General features: G+C 44.7%; 2 protein-coding genes across 2 annotated transcripts in view; both read left to right on the top strand.

Moving 5' to 3' along the window:
- Positions 1-1697: 1697 nt before the first annotated feature.
- On the top strand, positions 1698-5838 carry nccrp1 (non-specific cytotoxic cell receptor protein 1 homolog (zebrafish)). The gene is made up of 6 exons (XM_004076032.2): positions 1698-1926; positions 2874-2954; positions 3025-3121; positions 3201-3296; positions 5229-5367; positions 5437-5838. Exons 1-6 carry the CDS (start codon positions 1785-1787, stop codon positions 5581-5583), a joined length of 702 nt encoding a protein of 233 aa, XP_004076080.1. The 5' UTR covers positions 1698-1784; the 3' UTR covers positions 5584-5838.
- A 2372-nt stretch (positions 5839-8210) lies between these two features.
- Positions 8211-19225, top strand: part of LOC101155708 (sodium/calcium exchanger 2) — a 35729-nt gene continuing 24714 nt past the window's right edge. Inside the window, exon 1 of the mRNA XM_020708624.2 lies at positions 8211-8530. The gene's annotated coding sequence lies outside the window, so the exon portion shown is untranslated. The remainder of the gene's footprint in view (positions 8531-19225) is intronic.

The raw sequence follows: 19225 nt of genomic DNA on the forward strand, positions 1-19225 counted from the left end.
TTTCTAACAGTCAGGGTGCACACTAGGAGCACACACATCACTTGAACAGCACTAATGGGCGAAGGGTGAAGTAGGGTGAAGTAGGTGACCCCTTGTGCATTGCACAAAGTAGGTGACCCCTTGTGCATTGCACAGGGTGCAATGCACAAGGGGTCACCTACTTCACCCTTTCTTACCCTTGTATGTTATATTCGTGTTCGCTATCACTTGTCATTCGCAGCATACCCGTAGAAATAAAGGACATGAACATTTTTGCTCTATGGGTTCACTAAGCAGTCTACAACTTAGCTATTTCCTGCGTGCGCCCTACAGGTTTGATCATTTTTTACCAGCCTGTATCCACCCTTGACAGGAGTTTTGTTTACAAGCTTTGGTCCAGAACAGGAAAGTCCACTTGGCAGTCTGAATACAGACCAAACACATGATACAGGACTTGATCTGGACCAAATGAATTCGACTCTGTCCAAAATAAATGATTTTCCCAGTCTGAATATAGACTTAGTCTATACTAAAGGTGAAGCAATATGCCCAGATGGGTCACAACACATCACGTTTGATTCCCAACACAACACAAAACAACCCACTACAATTCGTCACAACACTAAAAAAACTAACTCACAACATGAAACCATAACTCACAACACGAGTAATCTCAGTCTAACAATGGGGCAAATAAAGAAAGGTTAGCATACTTTGTTGTTAGAACATCTTTAACATGCTGAGCAGAGCTCTGCAAAAATATTTCACATCCTTTACAAGCCTAGGACCTAGAACTCATAACAATGAGTAACTTCTTTGATAAGAAACGTTCTTCCAGAGAAGCTTAATGTCTCCTGCATGTTAGACACCGAGAGTACTCAAAACTGCATTCTAGAATGGGTCGTGCTAGGAGACATTGGTGTCGGTCAAAGCTGTGTTCACAGCAAACATGATTCTTGCTTCAAGTTACATTGACACCAACCGCGTCGACTCACATTCAAGCAGCCGATTCCAATGAAAAATCTATGCAAACGCACGTAAACCTTTGTTTTGGACGTTCTTGGATGCTATTCATACATCACTACCAAATCCAAGTGCCTGATTGGTCAAAGGTCAGTGTTTTTGACGTTTAGCAGTCAAAAGTTTAACTGGTTGAACTTTGTACGCAGAATCCACGACCGGACTTAAAAACGTGAGTAGCGACGTGTGAACGCAGGAGTAATAAATGCAGAAGGCTGAAATGAGGGTTTATGTGAGTTTGCAAAGACTTTTCATTGAAAGTGGTGACTTAAACCTGAGTCTACACAGCCGGTGTGAATCGGGATTTGGTGAAGCATTAACACCTGTGCTGCAGCGGGCTGCCATTCTAAGCAGAGACATATAGATGTTTGTATCTGACGCAAAACAGTTTGACTTGATAGCTCCGATATGGTTCACCATTTTTGTTGTAGCATTAGGTAAGGGTGTGAGGGGCTGTCAGCTAGCGCGAGAGCATGTAAACAGAGAGCTCTCAGCAATGGGAAGGGGATTGGGGGCGGGGTTGCTTTGCGTCAATTATCCCGCCCACAACTTAGAGATGAATTTCCAATGAACTGCTATGGCTATGCCGAAACTATGTCCAAGAAAACGACACAGGATTTTGGCTAAAACGGCCTCATCAAAATGAAAAGGCCACCGGGAACGCAGATCCAGAGATGGCCGGAGTGGGACTTTAAGGGCACGTCACGTCACGAGCTCCGGGGGTGGTGGCGAGCTCTTCCACTCCGAACACTTCCGGGAGCGTCAGTCTGCAATTTGGGCGCAGCATGAGCGCGGCGGAGTGGAAGAGGAGGTGCGAGGCGGAGTGGGGTCTGCGCGGAGCGCCGATGCCCGACGGCCTGGACTGGAAGACCATCTATGAGGCCAAGCCGCTGGGGAGAAACCTGCTGAGGAACCCTGCGCCTCTCGGTACCACGACTCCGCACTCACAGGTCCAGGGTCCGGTTCGGACCGAGTAACAGCTCTTCTAGTGAGCGCTCAGATGTTCCGTTTATTTGATGAAACGAGGCTCTGAGGCAATACTCTGCTTTCAGAAGCACTTCTGCTTCCCTCAGTCAGAGAAATGTTACTCCACAGACTGAGCAGCTTAGGAGCTGCAGCAGAAACGGGATCATGCAGTCATGGTTCTGACCACAAACCAAGTCAGCCTGGATCAGGAAGGGCGGCCATGCTGCCGGTACCGTGACATGCTGCCGGTACCGTGACATGCTGCCGGTACCGTGACATGCTGCCGGTACCGTGACAGATCGGTGTAAACCTCTGAGACGGTCTTGCTCTGATCAACCAGCACGTGCAGGAACGAGAAACGGTGAAGTTGGGTCCAAACAAAGTTTGTGGTTGAGAGTAAATGATCAATCAGATGTGATGATGTTGGTCACGTGTTCACTGGAGCATCGCGGTCGGTCAGTCCAGTCCTGTGTTGGTTCTGGGGGATTGATGGTTTTTAAGGAGGATTTTTCAGCTCCTACAAAAACAACAGTGAGCTTCTCTCCAGTCAGACTGTGAGTTCTGCTTTATGTTGAAGTGCATCAGAAATGGAAATCTGCATTCTGAAGAGCAATAATGTTCAGAAAGTCTCTGTTCTGGACCCAATGTGGAGATAAAGCTGGAGCTGCTCTCTGATCACTGTGTAAAGTCCGAACAGAGCAGGGTTTCATGCTGGCCGACGGCCCACAGGTGAGTCAGAGCAGGTGAGACTGGGGTCGGTCATCAAGGCCGCTCTGTTCTCCCTGCTTGAGGCTGAGGTGTGTCATCAGGTAGAGCTGAACACACCCAGCTTTTCCCAGAATCCTTCCTCTGTTGCCTTGTGCTGTTTGCTTATTTGATCACAGTGTGGATTTTGCTCCTCCCCACAGGTTTAAGTAAAGCCTCTCCCCCACCAGAAAATGAGCTGCCTGATGCCCCCCCACGTGGACCTCCGCGCTTTCAGCCTGAAGGTGAAAGGTACTCCGTTGACTTTTTATCCGAATGCTTTTTGGGTGGTGTAACAGATGCCTCCACGTCCAGGTGACTTCTCTGCTTGGACTACGAGCACAGAGGTTCTGCCTTACGACACCAGTGGCATCCCTGAGGGGGTGGTGGTCTGCGCTCTGCCTCAGTTCAGGTGAGACCTTCTGCAGACCAGGCACAGGGCTGGATCCTGGCTCGGACCGCAGGTCTAACTCGGGCTCTCCTGCTCTCAGCTGGTTCACCCTGGAGCAGGTGGTGGACTTGAAGGCGGAGGGCCTGTGGGAGGAGCTCCTGGATGGTTTTCAGCCTGAAGTCGTCGTTCAGGACTGGTGAGTTCCCGAACACTGAGCAGTGTGGTCTGCAAGCATCACACTCACATGTCACAGAACTCAACCAGAAGATGAAAACGTATGGAAGGATGCCCACAGAGTCTGAGTGGGACCAGTCCTGCCAATGAAATCCTCAGCATGTGCTTCAGTGCAGAATTGTTTACCATAAAAACACAAGTTCTGACAAAAACTCCAACTAATCCACACATTGTGTTTAGCAACTGTGAAACAAACAAGTAGCAAACACTTCTTTATAATTCTGGGGTTACGCCTCGTTTTGTCTCGGGGTTGAGGGGGACAGCGAGGAGACAATGGCTGTATGTCCATGGATTGCTGCCTAACCCACTGAGCAAACACAACCTCCACATTTCAGTTCAGACTTGAAAGGAACAATCAATCTCCTGGGATCACATGCTTTGCAGAGAAGTTGTAGATGTATTCTCCCCCATGCCAGCAGCTGAAGACTCGGTAGCTGCTTTACCTCCTCACTTCACCACAGCAGATGTTATCTTGTAGATTCATGCTGTGAGCTTTTCTTTGCCCTTGCTTCTTTCACATGGAGCTTGCATCTGTCCTCCCTTTGGTTTTCTGTGCTCCGTGGAAAGTCTGCCTGCTTTACCACCGGAGTGAAAGCAGATTCTGCAGCTCCAGAGCTCTCAGCACGGATCATGCTTCACAGATGAAACCTTGACTTCCACCTGCATTCATTCGCTGCAGAGCAGACACTCCAACAATCACACTCCCTCCGGAAGGTTTTGGTAACTAAACAAGAAAACTGAATTGAGAAAATGTACAAACATTTGAAAGCTCTGAAAATTATTGTGGAAAATAAAACGAGGCCATGAAGTTGTAAACCTGTGTTTTCTTCATAGAACAGAAGTTTGATCTTTCATTTCATGAAAGAGTGGATTTGAGTTGGGCCGCAGCAGCAGGCCTCTGCAGAGTCAGGACTGGAATAGAAAGAATCCACCAGGGGGCGCTGCTTTCTGCACAGATCCACAGCTTTGTCTCAATTGTTTGGCGGGGCTGCACCTCTGGACCGTCCTCAGTCTGGCTTAACTCTGAGTTCTACGGCTGTCTGATGGTTCACAGACCTGCACTGTCCTCACCAAGCAGCATGTTACAAACACAGCACTGAGTTTTGCGTGGTTATAGAGGTTACGCCGGGCATTCTGGTCCCTCAAAAATGTCTGATTCACAAAAAAAGAAGACCCAATTCTACCACCTAATGTGGAAACCTCCAGCAGTGAGCTGCTGCATCCCTTAAACCGGGGCTCAGGGTTCACTGGCCTCCATGTAAGCTCTTCAGCCTTTCCCCTGACCTACACACACCTCTGAAACTCTTGGTGATGCTCTGCTGTTCTGTAGCTGCTGAGATCTTCCAAGCGTTTTCAGTCTGACGTATTCCACTAGCACTCTTTCTGCAGACTGTGGAGAGCCTTTGTCCACCCTTACTTCTGAGGACTTCATGGTGTTACTCATGTCAGTACAATCAGACTCCTGATAGATGTTTCTCAGCTGGTTGTTTCGACATAAAATCTGTTTTCCGGCCATTTGATTCCTATTTCAACAATTGAAACCTCCTGCAGCCTCACATCTGAATGAGCTAGTTTAGTAGGTTAAGATGTAAAGTTTCTCTGTTTACCTGTGTAGATGTCTATATACCACCGGGGCTCTAATAGTGGTTATTGTCATGTATAAGTCTTTAAGTTTGTATTACATAAACACATTTACACTTTAGCAGACTTCTGTTTGTGAAAAGGATAAAAATTCAATTAAAAGTACAGAGTTTTACGTGAGACCGAGAGATGAGGCTGCCATACTCCATGACCCACTTCCCTCAGAAAGCGCTTGAAAAAAGGAACGGTGACGCCAAATTGCTCCAACCTGAAATGTGTGATCCCATAACGAACAGATGTGTTATGATTTCAGCTACGAGGAGAGTCAGCTTCATCAGTCCATCTACCAGCTGCAGGTGAAGCTTCTTGCTGCAGACAGAAGTACAGTGATTTCCGAGCACAGCGTGAGCCCCACTGAGGACCTGAGTGTTTACTCACACCAGTGGAAGGAGGTGAGCTGCAGACGGACTGCAACACTGTGCTGATGCAAGCGTTAGGCTGATGCCTCTGCTGGCCTGCAGGTGTCACATGTGTTCTCCGGTTATGGACCCGGCGTCAGATACATCCACTTCCTGCACCGGCTGAAGAACAGTTTCCTGAACGACTTCTTCCCGACGCGCTTCACGGACAGCTCCGTGGTTATCCGAGCGGTTCGCTCCGGCTCTTAGCTGCATCCTGAATCCATCTTTCATCAAGTCTGTGGAAGTTGGAACTAATGACAATAATCTACAAAACAATCAGAATAGCAATAAATCCTCAGTCAAAGTGCAACCAGATTTTACTGATTTATTTTGATTTTTATAGGTTAGATTGAATGATTTAAATCAAATTTCCCTCTTTTTTTTCCTGTAAAAATGCTAAAAAAATTTAAAACATGATTATTTCTGTTGCTTTTAAATAAAAAAACTCAAAGAAACTCGGTTTGCATTTGTCTGCATTGGGGATCAAGCTCGACTTCAAAGCTCCTCTCAGCTCTTCACATGTCCTTCTAGGTTGCCATGACAATCCCCAGAAGGGTGTGATAGAGTAATCGGCATTCATCAAATCTTCAAGCTGTCTCTGCACCACATGATGGAGATTCTAAAGAAACCCAAAGGCATCGGGAGGAAAGTCTGACCTTTTCAAATTGGGTTAATCTTTGGATTAAAATCAAAGTCTCAGCTGAATGTTTCCCTTTAGGGGTTGTCACAGCGAATCAGCTTCCTTCATCTAACCCTGTCTTCTGCATCCTGTCCTCTAACACCATCTACCTTCATGTCCCCCTTCACTGCATCCACAAACCTCTTTGGTCTTCCTCTAGACCTCTTGCCTGGCAGCTCTAGACTCAGCATCCTTCTACCAATAGATTCACTGTCTCTCCTCTGACATGTCTGAACCATCTGACTTCATCTCCAGAACCTCTATGGGCCCTCCCTCTGACGTCCTCATTCCTGATCCGATCCATCCTGGTCTTTCCCAAAGAGAACCTCAGCATCTTCATCTCTACTACCTTCAGCTCTGCTTCCTGTCTCTTCCTCAATGCTACTGTCTGTAGGCTGAACAACATGGCTGCTTTCACCACAGTTTTCTACACCTTTCCTTTCATTTGAGCTGAAAAGGTGTGGTACCTTTCTCCACCCATTCCAACCAGCTCAGTGCTTGTAAAAAAAAAATTGGCACCTCTCTTGGTTTACTATTATCTATTATATCACAGAGTTTGGAAAGGCCTGAAACCTGGGAATTGGCGCCCCCGCAGCTGCACGCTCCTGTCTTTAAGAAAGTCCCGCTAATGTGAGTGAAGTAAAAGGGGAGGGGTGGAGCGCATGGGCTGCGAGGAGAACAGCCGCGATTGGCAACACCTGGATCATTGCGGGCCATTAGATGATTCAGCTCATGCTAATAATGTCATTCTTTATGAACTATTGTAGACATTTTCATTACGTGTCTTTATTTTCCATAAAACTCTTGTGCTATCTTAGATGACCCCCCCCCCTTCCACTGACGTGTTCTCCCTACCATGACAAAGGTGGATAAAGGTGGAAAGATTTCATGTAATCCATGGACACCAGTGAAGATCACAAATCATTGAAGAAAAAAGGTTCAGAGCTCTGTCTGTTTCTCCAGTTTCTCATGTTCCTTCTTCCTGATGTTCCCATCCCTTGGCACTGCCACATCCACCACAACGGCTTTCCTCTGTTCTTTATCCACCACCACAATGGCTGGTTGGTTCTCCATTACCATCCTATCAGTCTGGATCTGGAAGTCCCACAGGATCTTTGCCCCCCCATTCTCTACTACCTTTAGAGGTGTTTCCCATTTTGACCTTGAGGTAAAAAACAGTAAAAAAAAAAGAAAAAACGAAGAAAAAAAAGAAAGCAAACATTTAATATTTTAATTTGGAACTCCGAAAGTTTTGTTTGCAACGTGGTGGTTTTAATATGGAGAGAAATTAGACTCAGTCGGATTTGTGCGTGCGTAATTTTTGATTTGTGTGTAAATTAGGGTTTGTGCATAAATTTGGATTTGTGCGTGATTTGTTACTCACATAACACGTTTTGTGTATAAGTTAAAAAAATATAAAATGAAAAAACTACAAAATGCAATTTACGTATGCACAAATTAAGATTACAACAGCTTGAAACTACTTACACACACACATCTTTAAAAAACACACACGAATCCCTTGTTACGCACACACGAAGCCAAAGTTACGCACGGATCTACCCTGAGACTGTTTTCACGTCTCACAAATTCGTCCGTAAGTGCTGCGTTTAAATACCAGTGGAATGCTCGGTCATTAGAATTTTCCTATCGGCCTTTCCTCGGATAACCGCGGCTCACTGTTTTTGATAGAGGGCTCACTTCACAGCCGTTCGACCAGAGGGCTGGCTGGACACCAGTGATGTGTTCACACTGGAATGTTTTCTTCCTGCAGAACTTTCTAACCGTCTGTGTGCATGGTTAAAGGACATTTTTTCAAAACGAGTCTACAAATAAAGAAAGCTTTATGAGAATACTGCAAAGTTGAAAATCTGATTCTGAGTGAACAAAGGGGATTTTAATGCTGATCATACAAAATAGCCGCATGTTTGCTGGTCAAAGTTGAAGTGACTTAAAAACGGAAGAAGTTCTTCATCCTCCCAGAAAAATCTGGCGTTTTCCTTGAGCAAAGGATCCTTCATGTCTGAAGGCTGTTTGGTCAGCAGCATCTCATCTGTCTGATGATGGGGTTTGCGTGAGTCTGCGTTCACAGTAACAGAATAGAACTGTGCGGTGCGTTCATGCTCCCGCACTCATTGTGAGCCTCTGCCTCCAGCAGAAACGCTTGTTTCGGTGAACTTGATGTTGCGTTTATGGTCTAAGAACAGGCGTGCTCTCTGCATCGCTTTCAAAGGGCAGCGTGAGCGTGAAGGCAGCACCGTCAATTTAACGGGAGTTCCGGCGTGACTCCGGGCGGGGGCGCGTTCACAGCCGCTACTTCCCACAGCCTCGGACGCGCTGGCAGCGTTCAGCAGAGCCCGGCGGAGCTGAAGGGGAGCTGCGGGGCCACACACGCCTCTGTCCGCGGGCTGCTGCGGGCTGCGCTCCCGGGCATTCAGGCGAGAGGGAACCGACTCTGAGCGGGCATCTGCGACGGTGAGTTCTGTCAGCTACCGGCAGATTCACGGCGGTCTGAGGAAAAAGTGTTGATGATGATTTCAACCCTGATGCTCCGAGTTAGAAAAGAACTAAAAAACTTTAGTGCAGCAGCTGGAATCTGAAGAATCAGTCACAGCTGCAGACTTCTTTCTTTATTCTGAATAAGTGGGTCTGTCTGTCAGCCTGTCTGTCTCTCTGCCTGTCTGCCTGCTTCTTTCCTGTTGAAGGCTAAGGTAAAGGTGTTCTCTCCCCTCAGCTCATTTTACTTCTGACAGATGAACAGATTTCATTTAGTCTGCTGCCCCCCCCCCCCCCCCCCCCGTTGTCCAGCTGCTGATGGACAAGACAAGAGGTGCTGACTGCCCCCCCTCCCACTGAGAGACCTTTTTTATCATTAGGCTCATTATATTGCTGAATCGTCACTTGTGATCTTCATGTTTTCAGATTCTTTCATCTTCATCTCTGTTCCTGCATGAACAGAGGACTTTAGAGACAGATGTTGAAATGTCATACAGAAACAATGAGCTGACAGTCTTCAGCTCTAACATTAGATGTTGACGGCTGTTCAGCTGCTGAACTCCTGCTCTCACAGTCAGTCAGTCATTGCTTTATTATGCTTTTAGGGAGACAGACTTTGCTGGAGTCTGCAGTTGTCTTGACAACGTTTTTGACTCTTTTTGACACGTCTGTATGTTTTCATGTCCTGAGGGTTTACTGCCTCTTGGGTCAGTAAAAGTGCATCACAGGTAAGTTTTGGGCGGCTGCACAGAAGGATCGACCTCAGAACCGCCACCAGTAACTGCTCTTGTTATCTGGTGTTATCAGACAAAGAACATGTGTGTCTGCACTCAGGGAGCTTAATGAAGTTGTACACTTTAACAGCACTGATGCTGCCATCCCAGACGCACGCATGCACGTACACACGCACACACACACACACACACACCCACACACACGCACACACACACACACACACACACACACACACACACACACACCCACACACACGCACACACACACACACACACACACACACACACACCCACACACACGCACACACACACGCACACACACACACACACACACCCACACACACGCACACACACACACACACACGCACACACACACACACCCACACACACACACACCCACAGTGGGTGACTGAAGTAAACCAATGCTGCAGCTTTGTATGCAGACACTTATATGAGGCACAATGGGACATCCTGTACCTCATGTTTCTCTCACACTTTCTGTTCGGTTGGTCAGTAAAACTGCCCCCCCGCTTCAATCGTTGGACAGCTGTTTCTTCTTTCTGCTTAATTTAGGAGACTATCTTGTTTTTATTTGCTTGCCGATGCTTCTATGACTAACACTAAAAGTCCCATGAACATTTTCATGTCCTTTGTCCTCATGTGGCTCCTTGGTTGAATTTCTAGTTCAGAATCAGGCAAATAGAACTGGAATAACAACCTGGAGGAATCTTCACAGACATCTCAGTTGAAATGGTTTTCACTGTTCGATCACCTTTGAGGAGGACTTTGTTGCAGTAAAAACATAAACAAAGAGTCTCTGTAGGTTTTTCAGTTCTCACATCACAGAAGAGGAATTTGGACTTTTTCTCTGCTGTCAGAGAAATTGAGCATTCAGCTTCTCCTCACCCTGCTGCATGAAGGGCCCCCACGCTGCTGCACAGCTGCATGAAGGGCCCCCACCCTGCTGCACAACTGCATGAAGGGCCCCCACCCTGCTGCACAACTGCATGAAGGGCCCCCACCCTGCTGCACAGCTGCATGAAGGGCCACCACCCTGCTGCACAACTGCATGAAGGGCCCCCACCCTGCTGCACAACTGCATGAAGGGCCCCCACCCTGCTGCACAGCTGCATGAAGGGCCACCAGCTTGCTGCACAGCTGCATGAAGGGCCACCAGCTTGCTGCACAGCTGCATGAAGGGCCCCCACGCTGCTGCACAGCTGCATGAAGGGCCCCCACCCTGCTGCACAACTGCATGAAGGGCCCCCACCCTGCTGCACAACTGCATGAAGGGCCCCCACCCTGCTGCACAGCTGCATGAAGGGCCCCCACCCTGCTGCACAACTGCATGAAGGGCCCCCACCCTGCTGCACAACTGCATGAAGGGCCCCCACGCTGCTGCACAGCTGCATGAAGGGCCCCCACCCTGCTGCACAACTGCATGAAGGGCCCCCACCCTGCTGCACAACTGCATGAAGGGCCCCCACCCTGCTGCACAGCTGCATGAAGGGCCCCCACCCTGCTGCACAACTGCATGAAGGGCCCCCACCCTGCTGCACAACTGCATGAAGGGCCCCCACGCTGCTGCACAGCTGCATGAAGGGCCCCCACCCTGCTGCACAACTGCATGAAGGGCCCCCACCCTGCTGCACAACTGCATGAAGGGCCCCCACCCTGCTGCACAGCTGCATGAAGGGCCACCAGCTTGCTGCACAGCTGCATGAAGGGCCACCAGCTTGCTGCACAGCTGCATGAAGGGCCCCCACGCTGCTGCACAGCTGCATGAAGGGCCCCCACCCTGCTGCACAACTGCATGAAGGGCCCCCACCCTGCTGCACAACTGCATGAAGGGCCACCAGCTTGCTGCACAGCTGCATGAAGGGCCACCAGCTTGCTGCACAGCTGCATGAAGGGCCACCAGCTTGCTGCACAGCTGCATGAAGGGCCACCAGCTTGCTGCACAGCTGGCATGAGCTGTTTCTGCTCTGCACAGAGGCCTTACGTCATGCCTGTATTGTGATCTTTGTCTGATGAGATTTAAATTAATAAAACCAGTTTTGAACCCGTCACTAATGGATACCTGTTGATGCTTTCACTTCCATTTACAATTGAACTATTCTTTGTCTTCATTTTTCTATTTCTGATTAATAAATGGGACATAATGATTGTGGGAGGGTTTTCTAGTAAAATCAGAGGCTTCTTCTGTGTTTACTGTGAACTTTTGCATACGACTGTGACAGCAGAGCTGCACGTGGCTTTCTGCAACAGCTCTTCGTCACTGATGTTTAATTTCAGCTTGTTTTAGCTTGGATGACCATTAATAAATTAGCAGTTCAGCTGTAAAGCTTTGGGTTACAGCAGTGCACTGCACTGTAATGTATTGTATTTAGTCTTTCTGGGACTGCGCGTGTGGGAAGGGGTGGGGGGGTCGTTTTTGTTTTCGCCCACTCCTGGTCCATTGTTTGTTCTGGCCCGCCGGCTGCCTCTGCACATTTTGTTGGTCTCAACTAGATTGTCCTAAATTGAAGCTGCCATGGCAACGGGGATGTTTTCACACACAAATATTGGTTAATGGTTTGTCAACTTTCCATTCCTGAAATGTGGGTTACTTTTTAGATGTGGATGTAACAGAGTTCATAAACATTAGACAAGATGAATTAGATTTGGAGAATCTCCCCAGACTAAGTCCTGAAAATTACTTTCTGAAGTCCCGGAGTGAATCTGTAGCAGTTAGTGTCTGGAAATATAATATTCTTACGTCACTCAGCACATGTTGCGCATTCTGACTATTGCTGAAGTTTCTAACGGTGCCTTGAATATTGCATACCGGGTGTCTCTGTCTGGGTTCATATTAAAGTTGCTTCTAAGGTGACAGCCGCCAGTGGCTGAGCAAAGTTCCTCAGGTAATGGAAACCTCAGGAGCTACTGGCTGTCACTACCTGTCTCCGGCTCAGCTCCGGCCCCATGCAGCTCACCTGTGTCCACCTTCCCTTTCTCTCTGTTTGGCGTTTTGTGTAATGATGTCGCTGGACAGGTCAGGTTTTTATCAGCAGCAGCAGGAGCAGAGGAGAAAAGACTGAGATTGGAAAGACTTGCTATGTTTCCCCAAAAGTGTGAATGTCAAAACAAGCCTTGACAGAGTGGAAGTGGATCAAGATCATTAAACAGTTTCATTCTGAGACCTCAGTAGAACCTTGAAGTGGGATCACCACTACTCTTGGATTGGATAAAAAAAATCTAGTAGTTCTTCAAGTTTTATAGCATTGAGAAGCGACCAAAGTTTGTCACTGCACGTAGTACGTGCTTCCAGTACGGTGAGGAGGTGAGAAGCACTCTGAGCTGTTTCTGGGGTTGGATTCACTACAAATGACAAATTTTGCAGCTCTGTTTAAGTTTGCCAAAGATTTGACTAGCTTTTAAAGCATTTGCCGGAATTCCGGAAGTAACTTGGGAGGATGCTCCTGTTCCTAGGACAGAGGTCTAGAAGAAGACCAAAGAGGAGATTCATGGATGTAGAGGAGGAGGACATGAGGGTGTTTGGGGTGAATGAGGAGGCTGAAGAGGGTGGAGTCAGATCATTCACTGCAGACGTTTGCAGCCCCTTAAAGGAGCATTTGAAAGATGTCTTTATGAACATCTTTGTTATAGGCATAAATGAAATAAAAATGAAAACAAGTTTATAGTTTCTTAATTAGTTTTTTTTAAATGCTTCATAGTGCCAAACTACATTAGTTATACTCAAACTAACAAAAGTAACCTTCAGTTATAGTGTGTGCATGCTCAAAAGCACAATTCCTTGTGCGAGTACACCTGAACTTCCAGTGTCTGGACTGCTAGCTTTTCATTTTCTGACACTCAGGAACCTGTCAGAACCCAGCGGGACTCTGAACTTGTGCTGTGAGTTCTCATGCTCAGTTGATATATTGTAAAAGACTCTGACTCAGCCTCTCATGTAGATGTTGGACTTTGCTGCTTTTACTCCAAATTCAGTGATTAACACAACGGTATGGAAGTCATTCAAACATTTGCAGAACCTCTCTGGAAAATGTTTCGCAATGGGAACGTAACCTGCTGACCCTTGAACAGTTCCACGCCTGCTTTGCAGGAGTTCTCAGAAAGACTGATGAAGATGACGACTGAAAAGGTGACCACTGGCTTAAGCATGAGGTTTGTTCTTAGATTGTGGAAAGCTGTCATCTTTAAAGTCTCACTCCGATCATCTTTTGATCTATTGTCGAAGCGTTCCCAGTGGTTTTTAAATTTTGATGATGCCATTTTTAGCCACAATCCAAACACCTGCCATTTTCTAGGACATAGTTTCTGCAGAGCGGCAGGATTTCATCAGAAATCGCCTCTGAGTTGTGGGAGGGACTGTTGGCACGGAGTAAGTCTGTCCCCGTTTCCCATCATCCCTTTGATTAGACTCTCTCCTACTAGTTTACAGCCCCTGACACTCTCAAACTAACATTAACGGTGCCACAAAAATGGCGAGCAATATTGTAGCAATCCATCCGTACAGATTAAATGCAGATTTCAGCTCAGACGAGGAAAACAAAGGCTTTCATGGATCTATTTGTCTGTAAATGGATACATCAGAACGGAGCAGAGCAGAGAGCTTGTGGCCTGCTGATTACAGTTTGTACGTAACAACTTCAGGCTTTTCCAAAAAGCACTTGTTGTCTGCTGTTGATTCAAAATGATTAGAATAAAGACAGACTCAGACACGCAAAGTTAAATATTTTTTTATACATGTCCTCTATCATGAGAAAAATGCAACAAGAACATGTTAAAAACACCAAAAACACAGTTTTGATTGGAATTGGTCTCGAAGCTTTTTGGAGTTTGGTTGCATTTTTAGCTTTAACATTAGCAGAAAAGATGATGTGAGAAAAACTCAACATCTTCAGGTACTCCAAGTATAAGGCCATTAACTGTATAATATGACGGATCGTGTGTCACCCGTCACCCATAAAAAATACCTTTCTTCTGGTTCCAACTGACAGAAGTCAATTCAGTCACAATATGTTCACGATATGTCCGTCACCATGTTGAAACCAGACGTCCTCAGTAATCCGTGTTTGGTCTGTGTACATTTCTATGGCAATCCGTCTCCAATCATCTGAGAGCATGTTGGAAGGCCACACCCCTTTTACCGAAAATGGGCTTGGGAGAATCTGTCACTGAAACATTTCAAGCATTCGACCCAAGGCCACCTACTTTTCTTGAGGCATTTGATTGGTCAATTTATAACTTGAATAACTTTCACTACTGCAAACATATCATGAAAAGAAATGTGCATTAGCCAAACATGTAAAAGGTAGCAGAGCTAGAATGGTTATTCTGACCAATAGAATGACAGAGTAATAGCTGTTATTTTCTCAATAGAAGTCTATGGGGTACTTCCTGTTTGGAACTCGAGGGGGGAGGAGTCACTCAGTCCAGTTGTCATTTACTGTCAGTGGTTAAGGCTCAGTCTTTGTCCATGAGTGTGTCTGTGGGTGTGTGTTTAGATGTGTGCTTGTGCGTGTAATATTGCGCATGTTTTTGTGTGTGCGCATGTATGTGTTTTTGTTTGTTTTTGCCTGGGTATTTATGTGTGTTTTTGTGTGTACTGGTGTGTGCGCTTTTGCTTGTGTGTGTATATGTGTGTGTGTTTGTTTGTGTTTTTGCCTGTGTGTGTGTGTGCACAGCCACAGGGATTATCTTACACACAAAATCGTTGGCTTCACTGGCAGACTCTCAGCAGCGAGCCAAAGCTCAGTGTTACTTATTAAAGGACAGGATCTCTTTCTTTTCTTCGCTTGAACTGCAAGAAGAGACAATTGAGCACCGAGACGGTCTAACCGCCTTGATTTCTGTGTAACTCCATCATCTGCTGCTGCTCTGGTATGGATGTTTTTAGCTGCACAAAGTCTTTCAGATATTTTAAGGAGATTTCTTAATGACTGAATTCCACACAAATATGTTTCTGTCTTTTTTCCTACATGGATAAGTCATTTGCTGCTGTTTAGTTCTTACTTGTGAATTAACGCATCATGTTCGTCAGTGGGTTGAACTCAGTCAGGGATCTTGTGTTGTTTCATAAGATTGCAAGTTTTGTATGAAGTCAAAACCTGCCTGCTGTCCTCACTGCCCAGTTTCATGAGAGCAGGGGTCTGCATCCTGAGGCTCTTTTACCCTCACATTGTGGCTCTCTGGTAAAAGAAAAAATGAATGCTTGTCATTTAAAGAAGTTATTTCAATTTAAAAAGTAAGCAATAAGAACGTAGAGTTTAAAAAGTAATCTAACTCTATTTTTGTTTTTTTTATTTCACCTTTATTTAACAAAAAGGTCCCATTGAGATTAAAAACCTCTTTTCCAAGGGACTCTAGGCCAAGAAGCAGAAATTTCTAAAACAGATTTAAAAATAATACTTGTCAGTTAACGAAGTCCTTCAGTCGCATTTTAAAAGCATTTCAAGGGAGCTGATCAGTCAGCTTCTAATCTTTCTGTAAGATGTTTGAGGTAGCAAGAACAGAGGGAGGAAATGCTTTTCCCCCCAGCTCTGTACGAGCATAAGGCACGTTCAACAATATCAGCTCATTTGATCTCAATGAATGAGATTCTAAGTTTCTCCTTCTGAGTAAGGAGCATTTGTAAGGGGGTAGCACACCAAGCATGAGCTTTTAATCACTTTTAATAAGGGGAGCACAACAGCTGATTTCCAGACTGATGGGTTTTCTTGAGTTTTACAGGAGATTAAAGACTATTGTAAGCAGTTCTGCAATAAAATCTGCTGCCAATTTAAAAAAAAATAAGGCTCAAGTAAGTCTGGTCCAAGAGGTTTTTGTTTTCTGGGATCCAGTCTTTTTAAAGCATGACTCGTTTCATTAACTGTAAAATATACAAAGTCAAAAGACTTAGGAGGGCAAACTTACTTTATCAAATAAAGAGCCAGAGGAGATAAAATGTTCATTGAAATGAAGAATTTCAGTTTTGTCAGAAACTAAAACAGAATCTTTAATAACAGAATTAGGGAAAGTTTGAGTAATTTTATTAAAAAGTGAGATTTGATCAATTTTCAGAATTTGTGAGGATCATTAAGGTTTTCAGCAGTGACAGACAAAAATATTCAGATTTGGCTCTTTTGATAAAATGTATACATTTGTGTTTAAGCTGCTTAAAAACAGACCAGTCTGTGTCTTGCTTTACTCCATGCTTTATGTTTATGTATTTTATCGGCAAGTGCCTGTGAAAACCAGGGGTTTGCTCTCAATCAGATATTTTGTTTTTTTCAGATTTACAACGTGAAGAGAACAGAAACAGAGTTTTTGATAGTGGTGATCTAATGTTCATCCTGATTAAGTCTCCTGAGATTTATACCCCCGTGCCTGACTCCTCAGACCTTTGTCGTGTGATCTCAGAGTAAGATGTTGAGCGTAGATGAATGCAGCATGTTGTACAGATAAGGTCACGTAATGCTGCAGCTGCTCTCAGTAAAACACAGACTCAAAACAGCCGCAGAAAGATGAAAATTCATGAACAATAATTAGGGACATATGGATTTTTGCCAGTGTCCTTCATGGTCAGTGCTTTCAGAAACGCAAATCCAAATGGCTAGACTTAATGTCATTCAAAGCTTAAGGGTCATGTCAGTTTATGTCAGTTAATATAAAAATAAACAACAAATGGAGGAGGCTGTGTGTCAGAACGGAGCAATTGTCCTCTGACTCACATGTCAAGTCAGCTGTCAGTGGGGTCTGAGACTTAGATTAGAGTGGGAGTTATTTACCCAACATATCATTAATCCATCTTCATCTCTGGCTGCTGGTTGTAGTTTGTACACCTTCATTGTCTCTGCTGTGGAGGGTGAAAGCTTCTGTAACAGCTAGATGTAAACATCGCTGGAGTCCAGTTCTGGAAAGATCTTAGCTGGTACTGGAATAGTTCTGCAGTCTCCCAAAATGGATTTCAAAAATCCAACAGTTTCTCTTCATTTATTTGTTTTTCCTTTTATTTTAAGACACGTTGTCTGTTCAAAGCTGGATTGAAATGTTCGTAACCCTTGTGCTATCCTTTGCACTTTAACATTGGGAGTTGGGTCATCTAGACCCACTAGACAGTGCTCTGAACCTTCTTTCTTCAATGATTTGTGATCTTCACTGGTGTCCATGGATTACATGAAATCTTTCCACCTTTATCCACCTTTGTCATGGTAGGGAGAACACGTCAATGGAAGGGGGGGGGGGGGGTCATCTAAGATAGCACAAGGGTTAAACAGAAACCATCTGAAGATGTGTTTTTCTGTAGCAGAGAGATAGGTCTGAGCTGTCAGCCTGTTTGACAGTCAAAGGTTCTGCAAGTTGTCTTACTCAAAAAGCTGAGTTTGGTCTGTAGTGTTCCTTATAGAAACACTAGTTGTGGGAGACAGAATGAAAATAAAAAGAACCCAGGAAATAAGAGTCTTTGATTTTTGAGGAATGTATTTATGGATCTGAACAGAAGTGTTTGTCAGTAACAAAAGTTCACCTCAATGCTTTGTAATGTAACCCTGGTTTCAGTGACAGAGGTCAAAGGTTTCCAGTGCTCTTCAGCAGGTTTGAACACACTGGAGCTGCAGTTTTGGTCCACTCTTCTCTGCAGATCTTCTCCATTATTTGTTTTGCTGTTTTTCCACAGAAACTAATAATTAAATAAAGCAGCCTTTTTGTTTTTTTCGTTGTTGTTTTAGTTTAAAAAACTGATAAAGGAATGAGGCACAGATTCATACGATTGGCTGAAAACAAACACGTCTGGTTGGCTGATGAATTTGATTGACAGATTCATTAGCCAATGATGACATTTATTGACCTGGCACGTTAGATGAGTCTCAATATTCACCACACGCATTTCTCTCACAAATACAGAGAAATTCCCAAAGGAGAGGCGATTCGTTAATGCAAATTCAGTCATTCGTTTGATCTGTGAGTTTATGTTACACGTGTACCTCAAGATTATGTTTGTGAAACGGTTTGTGTGCATTCATGATTCTTCTGACCAATTTAACTCCATAGGGCTGGTTCCTCTGAAATGAGAATGGCAGCAGTGCAGTTTTCTCTTCTGATAGGAGACATTATATCTGGTGACTCATATCTAAAGCCGGCATGTTACTCAGGAAACACTAAACTGTCCTTGTTGAATTGGAATGTTGCTCTTTTCAGATGAGGAGCTTCTGATGTAAACGTTATGCTGGCTTCCAGAAGATCCAAGATAAGACCAGAAGGAATTACTAAACTTCTGCCCGAACAGTTTCATGCGCTGCAGTTTCATGTCAGACAATATTTTCACGGACCGGTCCGAACGGGGTCGAAGTTTACGTTTCATATTTTTAAGCATCTGTTTTCTGAAAAACCTATTTAAAAAAAAATGCTACTACAAGATATTTACTTTAAAAAAATCTGACAAAATTAGTAGATTTTTTATTTTTGTGACAGAAAACAAAGATTTAATGAAACAAAGTTGTTGATTTGTAAATAATTCCATAACAGCAACATTATTATATTTTTCCATTTTCCATTTAACCATTATAACACTGATAATTCAGTCAAGTCTCAGATCATCTTTTAGGGCAAAAAGATTTTTCATATATTGTTTTTACATAAATCCTGATTAACTGTGTTTTTTTCTTAAACAGAGAACATTTTCTGCACTAAAGTTCCTAAACAGATTTCTTCCTAATCCTCCTTTGCTGTAGAAAAATTCATAAAAGTCCTTCTTACAAGTTTACACAAATCAGAAACAACTTTATTTCCTTAAATCTTCATTCTCTGTCAAATATTTGTGTCTGGTTTAAACTTAGACTTTGAGATGAAGATTTTCCCTTTAATGTCAAAGTGGATGCTAACAATCAGACGCTAACTTCTGCCACGACCGGCTTTTAGGGTGTGATGTATGAATAAAGCAAAATAAATGACCCAACCG

Source organism: Oryzias latipes, chromosome 14 (genome assembly GCF_002234675.1).
Source record: "Oryzias latipes chromosome 14, ASM223467v1".
Taxonomy (NCBI): Eukaryota; Metazoa; Chordata; class Actinopteri; order Beloniformes; family Adrianichthyidae; genus Oryzias; species Oryzias latipes.

Excerpts from the sequence above, each read along its gene's own strand:
- nccrp1 (XM_004076032.2), top strand. The coding sequence starts at position 1,785 with ATGAGCGCGGCGGAGTGGAAGAGGAGGTGCGAGGCGGAGTGGGGTCTG. Across the intron at positions 3,297-5,228 it reads GAAGTCGTCGTTCAGGACTG|CTACGAGGAGAGTCAGCTTC; the intron begins GTGAGTTCCCGA and ends TTATGATTTCAG. Across the intron at positions 5,368-5,436 it reads ACTCACACCAGTGGAAGGAG|GTGTCACATGTGTTCTCCGG; the intron begins GTGAGCTGCAGA and ends GCTGGCCTGCAG.